This window comes from Salmo salar, chromosome 13 (assembly GCF_965601325.2).
Source record: "Salmo salar chromosome 13, fSalSal1, whole genome shotgun sequence".
NCBI classification, from domain to species: Eukaryota; Metazoa; Chordata; class Actinopteri; order Salmoniformes; family Salmonidae; genus Salmo; species Salmo salar.
In genome coordinates this window covers 85,799,434-85,823,898 of record NC_138303.1, presented here as the reverse complement: position 1 = coordinate 85,823,898, position 24,465 = coordinate 85,799,434, and the positions used below count along the sequence as shown (strand labels likewise).

The following is a 24,465-nucleotide window of genomic DNA, read 5'->3' as shown; positions in this document are numbered from 1 at the left end:
CCTCACTGTGCATGCAGATGCACTCACACCTGCCTGCTGTCATTCCTGAGCAAGCTCTGTACTGGTGGTGCCCCGATCCCGCAGCTGAATCAACTTTAGGAGACGGTCCTGGCACTTGCTGGACTTTCTTGGGCACCCTGAAGCCTTCTTCACAACAATTGAACCACTCTCCTTGAACTTCTTGATGATCCGATAAATGGTTGATTTAGGTGCAATCTTACTGGCAGCAATATCCTTGCCTGTGAAGCCCTTTTTGTGCAAAGAAATGACGACGGCATGTGTTTCCTTGCAGGTAACCATGGCTGACAGAGGAAGAACAATGATTCCATGCACCACCCTCCTTTTGAAGCTTCTAGTCTGTTATTTGAACTCAATCAGCATGACAGAGTGATCTCCAGCCTTGTCCTCGTCAACACTCACACCTGTGTTAACGAGAGAATCACTGACATGATGTCAGCTGGTCCTTTTGTGGCAGGGCTGAAATGCAGTGGAAATGTTTTTGGGGAATTCAGTTCATTTGCATGGCAAAGAGGGACTTTGCAATTAATTGCAATTCATCTGATCACTCTTCATAACATTCTGGAGTATATGCAAATTGCCATCATACAAACTGAGGCAGCAGACTTTGTGAAAATGTATATTTGTGTAATTCTCAAAACTTTTGGAACGACTGTACTATATACTATTAGATCATTTTAGTATACTGTAAGCGAACGGTATCGTTTTAGTTGAGCGTACTAGAGCTTCGCCTGTCTACCAGAAGTTGATGCTGTTGCTATGCAACCTGCTGCTAGCTTGTTAGCATAACAAATTACTAACTAAACATTTTATGATTTTGGTTGTGTGTGTAAATTCAATCTGGAGTGCCAGAGTGCGCTCTAGGCGTTCGTAAGTCTAGAGTGTTGTCAGATTGTCCATTCGTAAATTCAGAGCGTTTCGCTTTTGTAGCGTTCAATGGCAGTCAAGCACCCAAGCTAACTGGCTAACGTTGGCTAACTACTTCCAGACACAAATGAGAACACCTCACTCTGACCATTTTACTCACCCTCGCACAGCTGGTTAAGCTGTTTTCATGTTATCCAGAGCGTTGGTGACTGTAACTATACTGCTGGCAACAATATAAATATATATATATATATATATATATATATATATATATATATATATATATATATATATATATATATATCTTTAAATTCTTATTTACAATGACTGCCTTAATTACGCTTTTTTTGCCAATGTTTACTGACACCGGCCATATTCAACGGGAGTTGAGCGTTCGTAAATTCATCACTTATTCTGCGGGAGAGTGCTCTGAAATCTGAGTAGATAGCCAGAATTAACACTGTCCATTGAAACGCACAATGACTCTACCACTTAGCTAAAAATGATGTAAATAATCAAGTCAATAAACATTGAGTGGTTAGTTAGATAGCATATATTTAATATACTGCCTGGCAAGTTCGATGTATTAGTAGCCAACTAATGTTAGGTAACTGGCTAACATACCGGTACATTCTGCTATAATGCTATGCGGTTGGTAAGGATAGCATAGCTAACAAATTGTCAGCCAACATAACGTGTAATGTAACTTGTTTGAAAAATCATTACTTTATTACATTGCTCAACATTTTCTTAACATCTGTCATAATTAGTTAAAGCAATGAATTTGTATCCGCTCTGTCCGACTTCTTTGCTTCGGCTGCATATTTTCCGCCATTTTCTTCAAATCTGAAAACGTTGTGAAGCCACGCCCATTTTCTGAAGAATTGTATTATTGACCCTAAAGCACGGAAATAGTGTCCAGTGCATGTATACTTCGTATTTTGGTGAATTTAGTACGACATCCGGGAACTTTGGCATACTAACTATATCCATACTATGACCTATAAGCATACTATATACTCAATTCATGTCACAAATAGTGCGGTTAGTATGAGTATTCGAACACAGCTTTAGGCTTTTGTTACAATGCTTGTGATAGCCTTATGGTAATACAGTACTTACATTTCTGCACTGGTGAGACTCCGTGCTTCTGCAATGATCTCTTTTAGCAGGACTGATACATCATCTGGAGACCGAGATATATAAATGTTGTTATAACAGCAAAAAATGATGCCCCACTGTACCACTAAAACAAGGATAATAGGTAAAGTATGATACTTACCCAGGTGTGTGAAAAGGTTTTTGGCGACCTGAAGCAGTGCCTATATGAACACAGACAGAATACAGAATACATTTTGCAGACGCTCTTATCCAGAGCGACTTCACGCAGTCTTTTTTTTTCTTCGTACTGGCCCCCCGTGGGAATCAAACCCACAACCCTGGCGTTGCAAACACCATGCTGGCGTTGCAAACACCATGCTCTACCAACTGAGACACAGGAAACAGTTGAGAAGACTAGAAGTGTATTTGTGGGCTAGCTAAAGATTCTCACCAAGTTAGGGATCGTGATGGACAAAGGGCAGTTACTCCGAGCAAGGCTCAGTAAATTGGGTGGTCAGTCCCTCAAAGTACTACTGAATTACTACATAAAACCTTGTCGCGCAGTAGTGACTATGTAGAGACTTGTAGGGATTGTGAAGTGAATGTGTAGTTTATGCACTACTCAAGATACACAAGTAGAGTTGTGTACTTTTCAGTAGGAAACAGTAGTGTTTCCAGTAGTAATCAGGTAGATTTTTACTACTTGATGTTCTTGGCCTAAGCAAGTCTCTTCTTCTTATTGGTGTCCTTTAGTAGTGGTTTCTTTTCAGCAATTCGACAATGAAGGCCTGATTCACGCAGTCTCCTCTGAACAGTTGATCTTGAGATGTCTGTTACTTGAACTCTGTGAAGCATTTATTTGGGCTGCAATTTCTGAGGCGGGTAACTCTAATGAACTTATCCTCTGCAGCAGAGGTAACTCTGGGTCTTCCTTTCCTGTGGCAGTCCTCATGAGAGCCAGTTTCATCATAGTGTTTGATGTTTTTTGCTACTGTACTTGAATAAACTTTCTTTAGTTCTTGAAATTTTCTGGATTGACTGACCTTCATGACTGTAATTTATCTTTGCTTATTTGTGCTGTTCTTGCCATAATATGGACCGTAATAGGGCTATCTTCTGTATACCATCCCTACCTTGTCACAACATAACTGATTGTCTCAAACACATTAAGAAGGAAAGAAATTCCACAAATTCACTTTTAACAAGGCACACCTGTTAATTGAAATGCATTCCAGGTGACTACTTCATAAAGCTGGTTGAGAGAATGCCAAGTGTGTGCAAAGCTGTCATTGAGGCAACGGGTGGCTACTTTGAAGAATCTCAAATAGAAAATATATTTTGATTATGTTTAGCACTTTTTTTGGTTACTACTATGTGTTATTTCATAGTTTTGATATCTCCACTATTATTCTACAATGTAGAAAATAGTAAAAATAAAGGAAAACCCTTGAATGAGTAGGTGTGTCCAAACTTTTGACTGGTACTGTAAATACTATGCATGCCAGTCTTTCTTGGCTAAGAGTTTAGGAGAGACTGACTGCATCACTTCTTTTTATAATAAACGTGTTAAAGTCCAAATTGTTTGCATAGTCAACTTACACACAGCTCTGACACACACTTACCCCACCAGACATGCCACCAGTGGTATTTTCACAGTCCCCAAATCCGGAACAAATTCAAGAAAGCGTACCATTATTGCATGGAACTTCCTTTTATCTCATATTGCTCAAAATGAACAGCAAACCTGATTTTAAACTGATGAAGCAACATCTCACGACACAATGCCTCTCCCCTATTTGACCTAGATATGTTTTGTGTATGTATTGATATGTAGGCTATGTGTATCGTTTTAAAATTCATGTAGTTCTGTCCTTGAGCTGCTCTTGTTTATTAATGTTCTGTATTATGTCATGTTCCATATTTTCTGTGAACTCCAGGAAAAGTAGCTGCTGCTTTCACAACAGCTAATGGGGATCCCAATAAAATTCCAAATACCCAAAAGTTCAGTAGTTACATAGTCATTAATGGGGAATTATGTAGTGATTTGGGAAGGAATAATGTAGTGTTCACCGGTAGTGAAATGTCCCAATTTCCTACATAAATCACTACTGGTTTACTACACATCTCAATAGCAATCAAGTAGTAAAACAGTACATTTTGTGCAGATCTTGTGTAGTAGTGATGAGTAGTAATTCAGTGGTACTTTTTCATGAGGGGAGCAGTCAGGTAGTGTCTCCTTACCTGGCATTCATACTTGAGTCTCTGTTCCTTTTGGAAGGCCAGTGTGCTGGTCAGTACTGAGGAAGTGTAGCAGAAACAGTGCTGCACTATGTGTTCATCCACCTCTGTGTGTCTGGAGAATGACAAGCACACACACATTTTACAGTAAGACACAAACCTATGCAGCTATGCATGCACACACGCATACACTCAGACAGAAGTTTGCATGCTTATGCTAACACACACAGCTCTATACCTGTCTGCTCCTTTTTTGTTGAAGGCACAGGCAAGAGCCACAACCTTGGTGGTGGCCCGACACTCAACAGGAACACACAGCATGGAGAGAACTTCAAATCCCAGAGTGCTGTTCAGCTGCTGGTGTTCTTCCTACAGTATCAGCCCAGAGAAGAGGGAAAAGGGGCAGAGATGTAGAGGACAGGACCATCAAACATATCCAAACGTACTACTGTTAACACTACAATACTGATCAGGGGACATTTCAGGGTTCTTACTTGAGTGACGTCTTGCAGGTAGATGCTCTTCCTCTTCTCCACAGCCTGACCAAGGTTGCCAAATGTCAGCTGGACCCCAGACAGACAGACAGAGTGAGGGTCAGGCAGACAGAGTGAGGGTCAGGCAGACAGAGTGAGGGTCAGACAGACAGAGTGAGGGTCAGACAGACAGAGTGACGGTCAGACAGACAGGGTGAGGGTCAGACAGACAAAGTGAGGGTCAGGCAGACAGAGTGAGGGTCAGGCAGACAGAGTGAGGGTCAGGGGCACAGGTGGTAATGTCATAGGGATAGAAGGGCTGTGTTGTATAACTTACAGGGAAACTGATCTCCGCCTTCAGAACCTTGTCTCCAACTACCTGAGGAATAACAAAGACATCTAACAAACTTGTTTTTGTTTGAATTTTTTGCACTTTTGCACATTTCAGAATATTGAATATTGTGTGTGTACATGTGTACCTGACAGAACAGCTGTTGGTTATCCTCTGATACCAGAAGTAAACAACAGCACAATGAATGAGTCTGCTCCTCCAGCTGTGACAACAACAATACAACCGATTCAGTCAAACAGTCACTCTGTGTATCAATCAAATGATCAACCAGCTTTTATAAATCAGTTTATTTCTGGTTCTGGACTCACATAACGGATTACTTTTAGTTGGAGGGTGGCAGCATCCAGGTCATACAACTCTCCTATAGTAGACAGTGAAAGAATCGACAAAGTCATTACACATAGTAATATATTCTTACCTACTATTATCCGATAGACTCGACAATGATGTGTCTATAGACGGCAGAATACACGTGCTGGCCCCATCGCACTATCATACCACAAAGCCTCAGGATCTGATGGTCCAGTACACTGTAGTCCACATCAGGTGTTGTCATCCTGGTCAGGGATAGATATGATTTCCTGTTGACCGCTAACCCCTGGGTGAGCCTTTGACCCTGCAGGGCCTGGACTCTCTTACAGGCTACGGTGACCTGTGAGGAAAATCAGAGTTGTACCAGCAGTAGGCCTGCTGTCTCAGAATGTGATCCTATTAAAGGACTGGTGGGTCTGGAGAAGGACACTTCAGACTCACATGTCTCTCCAGGACATCAAGGCTTTGTTCCTGAGCTTTAGTGGGCTGTGTACAGCAAACCTTTCAGAATAGAGAAGACACCGTGTAACATTCAGTCATATTAAAGTGATATCTTTGATAATGTAAGGCAGAGAGGTGAGAGGGTTATGAGGGCAGCAGGTAGCCTAGCAGTTAATAGCGTTAGGCCAGTAACAGAAAGGTTGCTGGTTCGAATCCCTGAGCCGACTAGGTGAAAAATCTATCTATGTGCCCTTGAGCAAGGCACTTAACCCTAGTCGCTAAATGTAAATGATGAGGAGCATGCTCACCAAGAGGAGGGCGTTAGTTACACCCTGGTCCAGGATTGGAATGATCAACACTGTGGTGGAGGTGCAGAAGATGGATGGATGGGAAAAAGGATTGGGTAGAGAGGAGGAAAGTATTAGCCAGGAGGAGGACTGTGGACTGTTTTGAACTCTCTCGAATCTTTTAGAGTGTAGTTGCTGTTGCTTACCCTGCAACACAGCCAGATACACAAACACACACCTCGTTTGTCCTGCTGCAGTGGCTCTGTTAGTCTCTCTCTCTGTTGCTCCTGCAGTTCTGAGGAAGGAAGTCCTTCACACTGTACTCTCCTCTGCTGGACAACCACATCCCTTAGAAAGACAGAGATTGTATTGATTTAGGAACATTACAAACAATGTCACTAGAGGGAAAATGAAGACTGAATTATCACGGTCTGAAGTACAGGTCAGCTGGGCACCACATCAGCCCTGCCCATTACCTGAGTCTCCCGTCCTTTGGTAGCTCATGGGGTGGTTCTTCACACCACAAGCGTCCTGTCTCTGCATCTAATAGATAGACGTATACACTGTCCTATAATAGAGAGGGGGGGGGGGGGGGCAGCCTGTTAGAGGGGGGAGAAAATATGGTTGTAAAAAATTTTTTGTAACATTATTTGGTCTGTTTTGTGCCATTCACTCTGTTTCCTGTTTCTCTGTCTACCCTCCCCCTAGGGAGAATACAGTATGGTGCAGAATAGGATGGAGACAGACCATATACATATATCATGATGGAGACAGTAGATACACACCACTTCATAAAAGACAGTCTGGAGAGCCTCTCTGATGGCATCCTGCAGGGAAGAGGAGTCTGTGACTGAGGCCAGTTGGAGCAATGCATACTGGGAAATAAAATAAGGGGAAAGAATAATTAATACTGTGGTGACTTTGATGCACAGATACACAGAGAAGAAGGAGGAGGAGGAATGGGCTCTGGATGTTACTCACACAGAGCTGCCTCTCCAGTAGCTCATATTCACTGGAGACACATGCACTGTAGAGTACAGCCAGACCGACCAGTGACACTTACAACACACTCACCATTACATCAATCAATGCAGTATATTAGGCCTTATCTCAAAGGATTAGCTGGGTCAATTCTCTAACTGTCAAACTGTGACTGACAACCCAACACTCAGCCTCCAGAAATTGTAAGACAGAATATAAAGTAAATTAAAGTAGACTATGTTATTTTCATTGCATTACCAAAGGACATCCTGTGTTCCTTCATAATTTATCTAAATTATGGAAACTGGTTTTAATATTGTTTGATAGCTGTATTTTTTGCAATGACAACAGTTTAATGTTCACATGCACAGTGAATGCCCTGGAGAGGGTGCCTGTTTTATAGTGCCTTGTATCAGCTCGCGCACACATGTACACATGCTTACATACACACACTTGTCACACAGGCAACCTTCACTTGCCTTAGAGTAAATTACAAACAGGTCTGGAGAAACAACCTCATCATACACAGTGATACTCCTTAATCCCAGAAACCAGCGTGTGCTCAGTTAAACATCAAAAAACTAAAAACATTGTATTTAGGACAAATAATTCAATAAACCCTAAACCTCAACTACATCTTGTAATAAATCATTTGGAAATTAAGCAAGTTGAGGTGACGAAACTGCCTGCAGTAACCCTGGATTGTAAACTGTCATGGTCAAAACATGTTGATACAACAGTAGCTAAGATCCAGGAGAGGTCTGTCCATAATAAAGCGCTGTCCTGCCTTTTTAACAACACTATCAACAAGGCAGGTCCTACAGGCCCTAGTTTTGTCGCACCTGGACTACTGTTCAGTCGTGTGGTCAGGTGCCACACAGAGGGACTTAGGAAAATTACAGTTGGCTCACAACAGGGCAGCACAGCTGGCCCTTAAATGTACATGGAGAGCTAACATTATAATATGCATGTCAATCTCTCATGGCTCAAAGTGGAGGAGAGATTGACTTCATCGCTACTTGTTTGTGTAAGACGAGTTGACATGCTGAATGCACCGAGGTGTCTGTTTTAAACAACTAGCACACAGCTCGGACACCCATGCATACCCCACAAGACATGCCACCAGAGGTCCGTTCACAGTCCCCAAGTCCAGAACAGACTACGGGAGGTGCACAGTACTGCATAGAGCCATGACTACATGGAACTCTATTTCACATCAGGTAACTGATGCAAGCAGTAGAATCAAATTAGAAAAACCGATAAAAATACACCTTATGGAACAGTGGGGACTGTGAAGAGACACACACAGGTTCAGACACACATACACATGATAAGACACGCACTCTACACACACGTACACATGGATTTTGTATTGTAGATATGTGGTAGTAGAGCAGTGGCCTGAGGGAACACACTTAATGTGTTGTGAAAAGTGTTATGAAATGTAATGTCATGTAATATTTTAAATTGTATATAACTGCCTTAATGTTGCTGGACCCCAGGAGCTGCCTTGGCAGCAGCTACTGTAATGGTGATCCTTAATAAATACAAATACAAATACAAAAATGGCATCCCTTTTATAAAATGTGCTATGCTGATTGAGCTATGCTGCTGAACCTGATTCAGCAGTGCCTTGCTTGGCAACGTCTTTCAACACTATCACTTTTCTCAAGAGCCATTCAGAGGAGCAGAGCAAACATGACCTCGCCCTCTAGTGTCTGTGGAATGTACGTCATATAGGGTGTCTCAGGTAAATAACAGCACAGAAAGTAATAGTGTTCATGCTTGCATAGCAGCATCTGGTGTTTACCCTCTTTATCTTACAAGTGTGAGGAATTTCTGATACAAATGCTACTGACGTTGGAGTTATTTTACAGGCAGCAACACGTACCTGTGCACTCCTAAACATTGTGAATAAGGGAGGAAAACACACACACACACACACACAGATGCACACGCACACACCCAGGGTGAGTCAGACAAAGGTCATCTGAACCACCCCCAGCACCCATTGCGTGTGGAGTCATGTGTCTGCTGGTTGAATTGATCTATGCTAAAGTTCACAGTAACCTTATGGAGAATATAAGCACAAAGTAATCACATCACCTGGGATCAATAGGATTCCTGCTACGCTATATGGCAGGCCAATCTGCTTTACAATATAGTGCTGCTTTAACTCCTGAGCTGCCTCATCTGAGGTTATTAACATTTGACCTTTGACCTGGGGCTATGGCAGGCCAGCCTGAAGGTGACATCTGTCTTTGTCTGAGTTTGAGCAGAATTGAAAAGTCTCTCCTCTGTCATTTCATAAGCAATACTAAGAGTATCATTGCTGGCAAACACACTTCAAATCCTTTAAGAAAAAGATGGGCGAAAGGAAATCTCAACATAAGCCTGATCATATTTCTTGACTGCTGCAGCTAAAGCCAGAGTTGGCTTGTAAAGGTGTTGGATGAGAAAATTACTGAACAAGACCATGCAGGTGAGACCTACTGCAACAAATGAGTGAGCATTACCTTCCTGATTTTATACACACACACACACACACACACACACACACACACACACACACACACTCACACACACACCCACACCCACACATACACACACACACACACACACACACACACACACACACACACACACACACACACACACTCACACACACACCCACACATACACACACACACACACACACACACACACTCACACACACACCCACACATACACACACACACACACACACACACTCACACACACACCCACACATACACACACACACACACACACACACAGGCACGCACACACACACACACACACACACAGGCACGCACACACACAGCCACGCACACAAAGTAAATGAGTCCAGATTAGTGTTTATCTTTAGACAGTGTTCAGACTTTGTCCTATAAACAGTAGCGAGGTGTCTTGTAAGTTTGCTCCCATTAGTCTCCACTCTGGTGGAGGAATAGAGTTATATTGTATATAATAGGATTCATACATGTCTTCCTGCTTTGGCATCATTGGGCCTTTGTTCGCTGTATCTGCTTAATGTTTGGTACTGTGTGTATAGAAATGTACTGAAAATAGTCAGGAAGTTGTTCATGTGGGATGTGTGATGTAGGCTATGATACATAAATGAGACACACTGAAACAAGACTGGGACAGAAAACTAGGGCAGACATAGGGAGTGACAAAGAAGGGTCCTGCTTGTTAAAATTGACAAAGTTGGGGGAAGGAACGTGCATGTGAGAGACAGAGAGATCAGAGAGAAAAAGAATGAGAGAGAGCATTACGTACATAGCTATGATAACATCATTTCACAGTCATTTCAGTGCATTAAACCCATATCTGAACGCGTCATAAGGAAGATAAATAGGGGAAAATTCACAGTACCACCATCTGCCTACGTAGGCGACTAGCTTCTTAATCTCCTGGGAAGTTTTTGTAAACTCCATGTTTAGTTTAATACAGAGACCTCTTTCATCACATCAAGATAATGACAGTGGCACACAGACATGCCAAAACATCCACACCATCCTCACAGGAGTGTCAACACTATTACTCTGACCTGTATTCATTTGCTTGGCAGATACACTTATCTCTGGAGTCAAACATTTGTCTTTCAACCTTTACCTATGACAGGTAGCTCACTCACAATCTGCTATTTTCATCAGTTTATTACACATGGTGCTATCTGCTGCTAATATGTTACAGTGTATTAGGGGGTGTTCAGACCTTTTGGTTCAGCATTAAGCCATTGGAGGACTGCCTGAAAACACTGTGACTGAGCAATCTGAGGGGTTCATATAGAAATGTATAGTGCATTCGGAAACTATTCAGACACCTTGACTTCCCCCCCCCAAAAAAAATTACATTACAGCCGTATTCTAAAATGTATTCAATAAAAAATGTTCCACATCAATCTACACACAATACCCCATAATGACAAAGTGAAAACAGGTTTTTGAAATTTTGGCAAATGCATTAAGTATAAAAAAACAGAAATACCTTATATAGGTAAGTATTCAGACCCTTTGCTATGAGACTCGAAATTGTACTCAGGGGCATCCTGTTTCCATTGATCATCCTTGAGATGTTTCTACAAATTGATTGGAGTCTACCTGTGGTAAATTCAGTAGATTGGACATGATTTGGAAAGGCACACACCTGTTTATATAAGGTCCCACAGTTGACAGTGCATGTCAGAGCAAAAACCAAGCCATGAGGTCGATGGAATTGTCCGTAGAGCTCCGAGACAGGATTATGTCGAGGAACAGATCTGGGGAAGGGTACCAAAACATTTCTGCAGCAAGAACACAGTGGCCTCCATCATTCTTAAATGGAAGAAGTTTGGAACCACTAAGACTCTTCCTAGAGCTGGCCGCCCGGCCAAACAGAGCAATCGGGGGAGAAGGGCCTTGGTAAGGGAGGTGACCAAGAACCCGATGGTCACTCTGACAGAGCTCCAGAGTTCCTCTAGAAGGACACCCATCTCTGCAGCACTCCACCAATCAGGCCTTTATGGTAGAGCTTGGAGTTTGCCAAAAGGTGCCTAAAGGACTCTCAGCCCATAAACAAGATTCTCTGGTCTGATGAAACCAAGATTGAACACTTTGGCCTGAATGCCAAGTGTCACGTCTGGAGGAAACCTGGCACCATCCCTACTGTGAAGCATGGTGAGGGCAGCATCATGCTGTGGGGATGTTTTTTAGCAGCAAGGACTAGGAGACTAGTCAGGATTGAGGGAAAGCTGAACGTAGGAATGTAGAGAGAGATCCTTGATGAAAACCTGCTCCAGAGCGCTGAGGACCTTAGACTGGGGCGAAGGTTCACCTTCTAACAAGACAACGACCCTAAGCACACAGCCAAGTCAACATAGGAGTGGCTTCAGGACAAGTCTCTGAATGTCATTGAGTGGTCCAGCCAAAGCCCAGACTTGAACCCGATCAAACATCTCTGGAGAGACCTGAAAATGGCTGTGCAGTGACACACACCATCCAACCCGACAGAGCTTGAAAGGATCTGCAGAGAAGAATGGGAGAAACTCCCCAAATACAGGTGTGCCAAGCTTGTAGGGTCATACCCAAGAAGACTCTAGGCTGTAATCGCTGCCAAAGGTGCTTCAACAAAGTACTGAGTAAAGGGTCTGAATACTTATGTAAATGTGATATTTCAGTTGTTGTTTTTTATATAAATTTGCTAAAATAAAAATAAAAATGTTTTTTTGCTTTGTCATTATGGGGTATTGTGTGTAGTTTGATGAACATTATTATTTTTTTAATCAATTTTAGAATAAGGCTGTAAGGTAACAAAATGTGGAAAATATCAAGGGGTCTGAATACTTTCCGAATGCACGATTTGCCGGCACTCGACTTTGTCTCGGGCCTAACAACACCTGTGCCATTATATCCTCCGAACACAGCTTCTCTGGCATAATCACTTAAATATAGTATAGTAGTAAAAGTATAAGTAGCTTGTTTGAGTGGTTCTCAGCCTAATTCCATGTGAATAAGAGAGAAGATCGTAAGAGAATGTACCCTAGTACGGATGGATATAAATCAGTCATACTCCAGCTATGCAGATTTAGGAACTTCATCTAAACAGGAAAGTCTGAATCTATATAAACAATGTTGTCAAGGGCTTAATAGGATGACAGAAGAAAGATAAACACAGTGCCTCTCGCCCCCAGCCTCCACTGTAGTCAGACAAACACTGTTTGTTGGTATCATTAAACAACAGGTGGGTTAGATGCTAAATACCAAAGGTCTGAAGGATGGCCTGCTGATTCAGCTGTATATGAATCGCCCCAGATTGATTAGCAGCATGCTAGTTGTGGCCCAGAAATACCTTCCCTATTTTTACACAATTGCATGCGCACAGAGTGCGTCAGAGAGCTGACACTGACAGTAAAAAACACTGATTGAAGCCCTCACCCAAACTGTGCTTTGACAAGCTGCTCAACTGCCAACACCAGCCTTCCATCGGACCTGTCTCCATTTGCAAACAAGGCTCTGGAGGGTGTTAGTTAGAGCTGAGCATCACCCACATTAAGAGACACCCCACTGATAAGTGCTGTGGACAGACAGGAAATGCATCACAGAGTTCAGAGTCGTGCACCACTGTGGCATCACTAATGAGCAGACTCAACATGGGGTTCTATGGGCTTGACACTCAACAACATCCCTGATTATCTCTGAGGCTGAGCAGCCATTACACCCTGCAAAGACACAGGCCTGCCAGCCTGTCTGTCAGTTAGCATGGAAGACCAACTGAGACTGTCAGTCAGAGTACTCATGGGAGGATTACTGTGGACATAGACAGCTGTTACAGAGCTGAGTGGGGAGAAGGGAAGTCAATGATATGAGTTCTACACTCTCCCAAACAAAGATTAATCCATTGCTCTGTTGACTTTCTGAGAGACTTCAAAAGAGAATCAATACACATTTGCCTCAATACACATTTCAATTGATGATGTGGTTGGTGTCACTTTGCTTCTTGAAAGTCCTTTAACTTGAAAACTTGACTGCTGACATACAACATATTTTGGGACTGTATCAACAACAGACTAATGAAAAAAATACTAAAGGAATGTTTTGAGTGACTTTTCTCTTAAATATCAAGTCTAATGTGGGGTGGCCCTCATGTCGTTGCTGCTGTACTAAGCCTGCAGTTCTTCCTGGACAATGAGCTCTATCCTGTAGGAAGAGTAATTAAAAAAAAAAAAACTTAAAGATGCCGCTGACAGAGAGGGCTGCCTCACTTCTAGTTCTTAGGATACTTTGCAGTATTTAGGTTTTTTATATATTATTTCGAACATTTTTAGCCCAGAAAATGTTATGTGTTTTTACATACAGCCGGGAAGAACTATTGTAATATCAGAGTGACGGTAACTCACCAGCACTACCAGCATTACGACCAGGAATATGACTTTCTTGAAGCGGATCCTTTGTTCGCACCACCCAGGGCAATTGAACTGATTCCAGAGACTGAGCCAAAACAACGCCGGCGAATGAGAGGTACTCGGGGGCGGGCTTCTAACCCGATTATGGAGATGCGCAAACCACCCACCGCTTCCGAGTATATTACTCGCTGTTCAGTCCCTGGATAATAAAGTTGATGAGCTCAGGGCAAGGGTTTCTTTCCAGAGAGACATCAGGGATTGTAACATACTCTGTTTAACGGAAACATGGCTCTCTCGGGATATACTGTCGGAGTCTGTCCAGCCATCTGGATTCTCAGTTCATCGCGCCGACAGGAATAAACGTCTCTCTGGGAAGAAGAAGGGCGGGGGTGTATGTTTCATAATTAACGATTCATGGTGTAATTGTGATAACATACAGGAACTCAAGTCCTTTTGTTCACCTGACCTAGAATACCTCACAATCAAATGCCGACTGTATTATCTCCCAAGAGAATTCTCTTAGATTATAGTCACAGCCGTGTATATCCCCCCTCAAGCTAATACCACGACGGCCCTCAAGGAACTTCACTGGGCTTTATGCAAACTGGAAACCATATATCCTGAGGCTGCATTTAATTGTAGCTGAGGATTTTAACAAAGCAAATTTGAGAAAAAGGATGCCTAAATTCTATCAGCATATCGACTGTAGTACTCGCGCTGCTAAAACACTCAACCACTGTTACTCCAACTTCTGGGATGTGTACAAGGCCCTCCCTCGCCCTTCTTTTGGAAAATCTGACCACGACTCCATTTTGCTCTTCCCTTCCTATAGGAGGAAACTCAAACAGCAAGTACCCGTGCTAAGGACTGTTCAACGCTGGTCTGACCAATCGGAATCCACGCTTCAAGATTGTTTTGATCACGAGGACTGGGATATGTTCTGGGTAGCTTCCCGAGAATAATATTCACGAATACACTGAGACGGTGACTGAGTTTATCAGGAAGTGTATAGGAGATGTTGTAACCACTGTGACTATTAAAACCTAGCCTAACCAGAAACCATGGACAAATGGCAGCATTTGCGCCAAACCGCTTTTAACCATGGCAAGGTGACTGGGAATATGGCAGAATGCAAATAGAGTAGTCATTCCCTTCGCAAGGCAATCAAACAGGCAAAACGTCAGTATAGAGACAAAGTGGAGTCGCAATTCAACGGCCCAGACACGAGACGTACGTGGCAGGGTCTACAGACAATCATGGACTACAAAAGGAAAACCAGCAACATCGCGGACACCAACATCTTGCTTCCAGACAAGTTAAATTCTCTGATCAATCTCTACGCAGACGACACCATTCTGTATACTTCTGGCCCTTCTTTGGACACTGTGTTAATTAACCTCCAGACGAGCTTCAATGCCATACAACTCTCCTTCCGTGGCCTCCAACTGCTCTTAACCTGTTGGGGATAGGGGGCAGTATTTACACGGCCGGATAAAAAACGTACCCGATTTAATCTGGTTACTACTCCTGCCCAGTAACTAGAATATGCATATAATTATTGGCTTTGGATAGAAAACACCCTAAAGTTTCTAAAACTGTTTGAATGGTGTCTGTGAGTATAACAGAACTCATATGGCAGGCAAAAACCTGAGAAGATTCCTTACAGGAAGTGGCCTGTCTGACAAGTTGTTGTTCATCTTGGCTCTTTTTATTGAAGTCTGAGGATCTTTGCTGTAACGTGACACTTCCTACGGCTCCCATAGGCTCTCAGAACCCGGGAAAAAGCTGAATGACGTAATTCAAGGCCCAGGCTGAAACACACTAGCGCATTTGGCAAGTGCTCTATCAGAGGGCCTTTAGACTGAGGCTCGTGCATGAGGGGATAGCATGCTTTTACTTTCTCTCTCGTTGAATGTAAACAGGCTTTGCCGGTCGGAATATTATCGCTTTTTTACGTGAAAAGTGGCATAAAAATTGATTTTAAACAGCGGTTGACATGCTTCGAAGTACGGTAATGGAATATTTAGAATTTTTTTGTCACGAAATGCGCCATGCTCTTGAACGCACGAACAAAACGCCGCTATTTGGATATAACAATGGATTATTTGGGACCAAACCAACATTTGTTATTGAAGTAGAAGTCCTGGGAGTGCATTCTGACGAAGACAGCAAAGGTAATAACATTTTTCTTATAGTAAATCTGACTTTGGTGAATGCTAAACTTGCTGGGTGTCTAAATAGCTAGCCCTGTGATGCCGGGCTATCTACTGAGAATATTGCAAAATGTGCTTTCACCGAAAAGCTATTTTAAAATCGGACATATCGAGTGCATAGAGGAGTTCTGTATCTATAATTCTTAAAATATTTGTTGTGTTTTTTTTGTGAACGTTTATTGTGAGTAATTTAGTAAATTCCCCGGCAGTGTTCGGTGGGAATGCTAGTCACATGCTAGTCACATGCTAGTCACATGCTAATGTAAAAAGCTGGTTTTTGATATAAATATGAACTTGATTGAACAAAACATGCATGTATTGTATAACATAATGTCCTAGGGTTGTCATCTGATGAAGATCATCAAAGGTTAGTGCTGCATTTAGCTGTGGTTTGGGTTTATGTGACATATGCTAGCTTGAAAAATGGGTGTCTGATTATTTCTGGCTGGGTACTCTGCTGACATAATCTAATGTTTTGCTTTCGTTGTAAAGCATTTTTGAAATCGGACAGTGTGGTTAGATTAACGAGAGTCTTGTCTTTAAAATGGTGTAAAATAGTCATATGTTTGAAAAATTGAAGTTTTTGCATTTTGAGGTATTTGAATAACGCGCCACGGGATTACACTGGCTGTTGAGTAGGTGGGACGCAAGCGTCCCACCTAGCCCATAGAGGTTAAACACAAATTAGACTAAATGCATGCTATTCAACCGATCATTGCCCGCACCTGCCCGCCCATCCAGCATCACTACTCTGGACGGCTCTGACTTAGAATACGTGGATAACTACAAATACCTAGGTGTCTGGCTAGACTGTAAACTCTCCTTGCAGACTCACATTAAGCATCTCCAATCCAAAATTAAATCTAGAATCGGCTTCCTATTTCGCAACAAAGCATCCTTCACTCATGCTGCCAAACATACCCTCGTAAAACTGACCATCCTACCGATCCTCGACTTCGGCGATGTCATCTATAAAATAGCCTCCAACACTCTACTCAACAAACTGGATGCAGTCTATCCCAGTGCCATCCGTTTTGTCACCAAAGCCCCATACACTACCCACCACTGCGACCTATACGCTCTCGTTGGCTGGCCCTCGCTTCATACTCGTCGCCAAACCCACTGGCTACAGGTTATCTATAAGTCTCTGCTAGGTAAAGCCCCGCCTTATCTCAGCTCGCTGGTCACCATAGCAGCACCCACTCGTAGCACGCGATCCAGCAGGTATATCTCACTGGTCACCCCCAAAGCCAATTCCTCCTTTGGTCGGCTTTCCTTCCAGTTCTCTGCTGCCACTGACTGGAACGAACTGAAAAAATCACTGAAGCTGGAGATTCCCATCTCCCTCACTAGCTTTAAGCACCAGCTGTCAGAGCAGCTCACAGATCACTGCACCTGTTCATAGCCCATCTCTATACAGCCCATCTATCTACTTCATCCCCATACTGTATTTATTTATTTATTTATTTATTTTGCTCCTTTTGCACCCCAGTATCTCTACTTGCACATCCATCTTTTGCACATCTACCATTCCAGTGTTTAATTGCCATATTGTAATTACTTCACCACCATGGCCTATTTATTGCCTTAATTCCCTTATTTTACCTTATTTTACTCACTGTATATAGACTTTTTGTTTTCTTTTTTCTACTGTATTATTGACTGTATGTTTAGTTCATTCCATGTGTAACTCTGTGTTGTATGTGTCGAACTGCTATGCTTTATCTTGGCCAGGTCGCAGTTGCAAATGAGAACTTGTTCTCAACTAGCCTACCTGGTTAAATAAAGGTGCATTTTTTTATTTATTTAAAAACACCTTCTTTGCCCCTTTGAGGATAACACAGTGCCACTGTCGCAGCCCGCTACCAAGGACTGTGCGCTCTCCTTCTCCGTGGCCGAGGTGAGTAAGACATTTAAACTTGTTAACCCTTGCAAGGCTGCCGGCCCAGACGGCATCCCTAGCCGCGTCCTGTCTGGTGTGTTTACAGATATATTTACATCTGGATGGTGTGTTTACAGACATATTCAATCTCTCCCTATCGCAGTCTGATGTCCCCACATGCTTCAAAGATTGTTCCTGTACCCAAGAATACAACGGTAACTGAATTAAATTACTATTGCCCCGTAGCACTCACTTCTGTCATGATGAAGTGCTTTGAGAGGCTAGTTAAGGATCATATCACCTCCACCTTACCTGTCACCCTAAACCCGCTTCAATTTGCTTGATGGCAATTGCCATCACACTGCACACTGCCTTATCCCATCTGGACAAGAGGAATACCTATGTAAGAATGCTGTTCATTGACTATAGCTCAGCATTCAATACCATAGTACCCTCCAAGCTCATCATTAAGCTTGAGGCCCTGGGTCTGAACCCAACCCTGTGAAATTGGATGAGCTGCATCAAACACTCAAACTGGACAGTTTTATCTCAATCTCATCATTCAAAGACTCAATCATGGACACTCTTACTGACAGTTGGGGCTGCTTTGTGTGATGTATTGTTGTCTCTACCTTCTTGCCCTTTGTGCTGTTGTCTGTGCCCAATAATGTTTGTACCGTGTTTTGTGCTGCTACCATGTTGTGTTGTTACCATGTTGTTGTTATGTTATGTTGCTACCATGCTGTGTTGTCATGTGTTGCTGCCTTGCTATGTGGTTGTCTTAGGTCTCTCTTAATGTAGTGTTGTGTTGTCTCTCTTTTTTTTGTAAGTTTTTGAATATGCATTTTAAAAGAGAGACCATCATCAATCAAAATTCCAAGATATTTATATGAGGTTACAACCTCAATCTCCTTGCCCTGACAGGTAGTAATAGGTGAAAGGTTCAGAGGTCTATTTCTTGCTTTAGAAAACACCATTAGTTTAGTTTTGTCAGTATTGAGGATAAGCTTCAATTGACACAAGGTATGTTGAACAGTATAAAAAGCAGTTTGCAAGTTCTGGAAAGCTTTTGTAAGAGATGAGGCACAACCGTAAATAACAGTATCATCAGCATAAAAATGAAGTTGCGCATTTTAGACATTTTTGTCTAAATTATTTATATAAATAGTGAATAAGAGAGAACCAAGTACAGAGCCTTGGGGCACACCATTAAAGACAGACAATTTAACAGACCTAAGCCCATCAAATTGAGTGCACTGAGTTCTATCAGACAGATAGTTAACAAACCATGCAACTGCATGCTCTGAAAGACCTACACTCGACAATCTCTGCCTTAGTATAGCATGATCAACTGTATTAAAAGCCTTAGAGAGATCAATAAAAAGTGAGACACATACACCTTAGCCAAATACGTAAAAACCTTGAACATGCCTATATATAGACAAGGACCTGTCCTCCTGCAGCTTTGGAGCCTGTGATTTGTGTGAGGGTCCAACGAGAATTTTTTGTGAATCCTCCAACAATGAAAATAGCATGAGAGGGCCAAAGAAGGTCACTTGGCAGGGGATTCCAAAATAATAAATGTTCCCCTTCTGTCTGGCTTCCATCACAGGTGAGTGAAAATATGCAACATTATGTCAGTCCTGTGCAATGTTTCCACAATGTCTGTGTTGTTGGTCCATGTTCCACTGTTAACTTATAATTCATGCTACATTAACAGGTGTTTAGCGTGCTCTATCTCCCCCTTTCATCACATAAATACACAGACAAAGACACAGATACACACATATACACTCCACGTTGCCATCAGTAAAGCATGAACCATTTGACCAACCGGCACAGCCAACTAAACAGCGCAGCCAATCCAGAAGCATCTACAAATCAGCTGAGCATTGAAAATGTAAATACTTCCAACTCTGAACATGAGGGAACCATCTCAGTGACTTGCTCACTACTGCATGTCAAATGATTTCAGCTGAAACGTGACTGACAGCTGTCACTATGGTGTCCGATCATACAGTATCTCACAGACACATAAGCCAGTCCTATAGTTTTTAGAGTGCAGACACATGCAGTGGCGTAAAAGTACTTAAGTAAAAATACTTGAAAGAACTACTTAAGTAGTTGTTTTGTGGTATCTGTACTTTACTTTACTATTAATATATTTTTTACAACTTTTTGTTTTACTCCACTACATTCCTAAATAAATTAATATAAGTTTTACTCCATACATTTTCTATGACACCCAAAAGTACTTGTTACATTTTGAATGCTTAGCAGGACGGGACAATTGCCCAATCCACGCACTAATCAAGAGAACATCCCTGGTCATCCGTACAACCTCTGATCTGGCGGACTCACTAAACACAAATGCTTCGTTTGTAAATTATGTTTGAGTGTTGGAGAAAATCGTGCTGTCAGGTTTGCTTAATATAGGGAAATAATTTTTACTTTTACTTTTGATACTTAAGTATATTTTAGCAATTGCATGTACTTTTGATACTTAAGTATATTTCAAACCAAATACTTTTAGACTTTTACTCAAGTGGTATTTTACTGGGTGACTTTCACTTTTACTGGTTTGACAATGGGCACTTTTTCAGCTACTGGACACGTGGCAGGAGACAGTGTGAGGCTGGAACACTTTTTACTACTGTATGTCCTGGGGCTAGAAGAAGGAAGATAAGGGAAAGGAGAGCAGAGTCTTACCTGTACGGAGTTTGAATATGGCCCTCTCTCCTCCACCGGCGGGAACACCTGCCGTCCCCCTCCCCTGAAGAAGCGAAAGAGGGCAATAAGAACCCCCTGTAGCATACTGCCTACCTGTGTTTCTATAGCGCCCTCCTCTCCCTCTTTATCTCTTTCTTTATCTCTATGTTTCGTTTTCTATTTGTCTCTCTCTGTCTTTCAGCCACTAACCCTTCGTCTCTATCAGTCTCCTTGGCTCTCTTCCTCTATTACTCTCCTGGTTGTCAGTGGAGACAGAGTCTCAGTACATAAACAAGCCTACCCATTTCTACACATGCTCCAGGCTTCTCACTCTCTCTTTTTCCCTCTCTCTTTCTCTCTCTCTCAAGGCTCTCTTCAAATCTCCTCCTCCCTAACTCTCTCTCTACTCTGCCCTACCCCCTTCTCTCTGGTCCTCTGTAGCTCAATTGGTAAATTATGGATCTTGCAACGCCAGGATAGTGGGTATGATTCCCGCGACCACCCACACGTAAAAAATGTTGGCATTCATGTCTGTTAGTTGCTTTGGATAAAAGCATCTGGTAAATGTAATATATATTACAATACTATGTGTGGTTATTATGTTGTGTGTGCCTGTGTGTACATGTGCATGTGTGCGTGTGTGTGCATGTGTGTGGTTTGGGCAATCCAGTATCTGCACACTGGTATGGAAACTGAATTTTTGTGTGAGTGTCTGTGAATATCGCCAATGCCATCTCCACCTGCTCCAGAGAAACTGCAGGGCTCCAGAAACAGATAGAGAAGCAAACATGAAATGCCTAGTCTCTCTCTCACACTCACACACAGGGATATCGATCTAAGTGTCAACGAGTGAGAGATATTGTTTCAGCCCAGGGTCAGAGAGGCTGGCTCAGTGGGGGTGGGGGTTCCCTTTTCGCAAGCTCCGGTAACACAAGGCTTCATGGAGCAACATTCTATCACATGCTCAAGCCTATCAACATATAATAGCACTGTCAGGTTGGTCTGTAGTGTACCATACGTAGCCTATGGTTTATTTTTTCTGTTTTAGTTTTAATTAAATTAAGGGATTTACATTTGTATTACATTCTATTAATCCAGAAGGATGTTTTGACATTAATGTGACATGAATAATGGTATTTGGTCCCGTGAAAACATCCATTGAAGATTCATCTCTATTGACACAAGAACCATTTGTCATATTAGCAACTAGACAGCCATGAAGTGATAGCACATGACTTTCCAGTTAAAAGGTTTTGTTATTGATAGGCTAAAGCTGAACACAGAACATCGGGGGAATAATATGCAACGCAATCTCCTTTGTATGATAATGAGAGCAAAGAACCAAGACCCTGATATCAGAACAGGCCTGTCCCCTGTCAAGAGTTCAAAGCTGCTGCACCTACTGAAAAGCACAGCAAAGAAAACAACTATAAATACGTCAGCATGTGCATTTAGCATAATTGTGAAATAAGACACAGATAATAAGACAAAGGAAACTTCATAGGTGTCACGCCCTGACCTTAGAGAGCCTTTTTAATTCTCTATTTTGTTAGGTCAGGGTGTGACTTGGGTGGGCATATCTATGTTTCTATTTCTTTGTTGGCCTAGTATGGTCCCCAATCAGAGGCAGCTGTTTATCGTTGTCTCTGATTGGGGATCATACTTAGGCAGCCCTTTTTCCCACCTGTGATTGTGGGATCTTGTTTTTGTATAGCTGCTGTGAAGCCTGCAAAACGTTACGTTCAGTTTTTGTATTTTGTTTTTTTGTTGGTGTTCATCTAACCACGCTGCACCTTGGTCTCCTTCTTACGACGAGCGTAACAATAGGCTTGTGTGATTCTATTACTTGTGAATAAAATAAACACAATCTCTCTTCAAGCATAAAAACCTAATTATATCTGAATGCTTTTTTTATTGTGTACATAATTATACTTAATCAATTACCCCTGAATGAGAGCTGACTGGCAGAGAGTTAATAAAAAGATTCACTTGAGCATGTAATAGGCAATTTATTGACATGACCAAACATGAGTTATACAAATTGAACAAATTATTATAAAAACCAAGAAAACAATTTTTTAACAAATGTTAACACCTCAAGTCTATTTTTTTCTTCATAGAGCCTTTAAAGATTCATGACACCAGAACACCATCGGGAAGATATTCCCTCTTTGGTTTCTAATCTAGTTCCATGATGGACCACTGAAAAGGTTTTTCTAAAACATTTTGTACCAGTAATTGGCATGCAGGGCTTCTCATTGCGAGAGAACCACTTCCATTAAACATAGAAAAATGATTCAGTCTATGTTAGAAGGTAATTAAATGACAAACCAGTCAGCAACATCTAAAGGTCTGCAAGATGGGAAGTGAGAAAAGCTGCTCTAAAATGTGAGATTCCATAATGAATGTAGAATTTCTGTGTCAAATATGCAGGTTGACGTTTATTGTCACGAGTTTTGCCCTGGAGGCAGAACTGAGTGGTTTCCACTCGATGGGCCAGCTGCAAAGTCAAAATTGGCTTTATTGTAAAAATCTATGAAAACAAAAATATGTTTTTGGTGTTAATTTAAGGTTAGGGTTAGGTATTACCTCCCTAACCTTACTACATTTGCACACACTGTGTTTAGATTTTTCTATTGTGTTATTGACTGTACTTTTGTTAATCCCATGTGTAACTCTGTGTTGTTGTTTTTGTCGCACTGCTTTGCTTTATCTTGGCCAGGTCGCAGTTGTAATTGAGAACTTGTTCTCAAATTGCCTACCTGGTTAAATAAAGGTGAAATAAAGAAAGAAAATAATTACAGTTAGCAGTGTGGTTAAGGTTAGGGTTAGGGTTAAAAACCGATTGTATGACTTTGTGGCTGTGCCAGCTAGTGATCACTCTGCAGAGCTGCCTCCAGTACATGAATCATCTTAATAAATGCCAATCTGCGTCAAATATGAGCAGGTTATGGTAATGTGTGAAGCTTAATGGGGGTAGTGATGTAAGAACTGGGGGTGAATGGAGTGCATGGTTGTTACTAGGGTGACTGAGCCTCTTCAACAGCCCTGAGTTCCTAATGTAAAGCAATTACCCACACAGCCTCACAGCTAATGACAGACAGCTGAAAAATAAAAGGATATTAGAAAGCCCTTTTATTGAGCGAGAGGCACTTAGCCCCACAAGAGCACCAATAAAACTTTATGTGAGATTGAGAGTGGTGGGGGGGTCTAATGTGCTGTAGCTACACACAACATGCCAGAAATACTGTCCTAAACCCTTTATGTTACATCAAAATTACGATATAAACCTGAGCGAATTAGAATGGGGTGGCTGGTAACCTAGTGGTTAGAGAGTTGGGCCAGTAACCGAAAGGTTGCTGGATCGAATCCCCGAGCTGACAAGGTAAAAATCTGTCGTTCTGCCCCTGAACAAGGCAGTTAACCAACTGTTCCCTGGTAGGCCGTCATTGTAAATAAGAATTTGTTCTTAACTGGCTTGCCTAGTTAAATTTAAAACAAATAATAATAATAGAATGTGGGAAAACATTGAAGTTGGGAACAGCAGGTGTGTGTGATCTGGTGTGTAAACCTAACCTATGCTTTGTTTTTTATGAAAGGCAGAGGTAGGCAATGTGCTAGCGTGATGGTGAATGGAAGCAACGTTGTGTGGATGATTCATGTTGGTGCATGTTCTCATTTACCACA

The 24,465-nt window shown here is 42.0% G+C and overlaps 1 protein-coding gene and 1 long non-coding RNA gene across 3 annotated transcripts in view; one reads left to right on the top strand and one right to left on the bottom strand.

The window, feature by feature from the left end:
- The window catches only part of LOC106567843 (cGMP-dependent 3',5'-cyclic phosphodiesterase), a 29,343-nt gene extending 8,159 nt beyond the window's left edge, over window positions 1-21,184 (bottom strand). The window contains exons 1-15 of one of the 2 annotated variants that reach the window (XM_014137643.3): window positions 20,779-21,184; window positions 6,875-6,964; window positions 6,566-6,657; window positions 6,328-6,437; window positions 6,111-6,160; window positions 5,803-5,862; window positions 5,548-5,701; window positions 5,358-5,410; window positions 5,177-5,251; window positions 5,035-5,076; window positions 4,719-4,787; window positions 4,463-4,593; window positions 4,228-4,339; window positions 2,168-2,207; window positions 2,008-2,071 (exon numbers count right to left, since the gene is read on the bottom strand). In XM_014137643.3, coding sequence (XP_013993118.2) covers window positions 2,008-2,071; window positions 2,168-2,207; window positions 4,228-4,339; window positions 4,463-4,593; window positions 4,719-4,787; window positions 5,035-5,076; window positions 5,177-5,251; window positions 5,358-5,410; window positions 5,548-5,701; window positions 5,803-5,862; window positions 6,111-6,160; window positions 6,328-6,437; window positions 6,566-6,657; window positions 6,875-6,964; window positions 20,779-20,883 — 1,247 coding nt within the window. In that variant the 5' untranslated portion in view covers window positions 20,884-21,184. Of the gene's footprint in view, window positions 1-2,007; window positions 2,072-2,167; window positions 2,208-4,227; window positions 4,340-4,462; window positions 4,594-4,718; window positions 4,788-5,034; window positions 5,077-5,176; window positions 5,252-5,357; window positions 5,411-5,547; window positions 5,702-5,802; window positions 5,863-6,110; window positions 6,161-6,295; window positions 6,438-6,565; window positions 6,658-6,874; window positions 6,965-20,778 lie in introns of those variants that run through there. The other variant, XM_082960408.1, reaches the window with a different exon arrangement.
- LOC145860075 (uncharacterized) lies at window positions 9,143-20,809 on the top strand. Its single transcript, XR_014380170.1, has 4 exons — window positions 9,143-9,552; window positions 18,022-18,087; window positions 18,233-18,284; window positions 20,673-20,809. It is a non-coding gene; the product is annotated as an uncharacterized LOC145860075 (long non-coding RNA).
- Window positions 21,185-24,465: the final 3,281 nt, after the last annotated feature.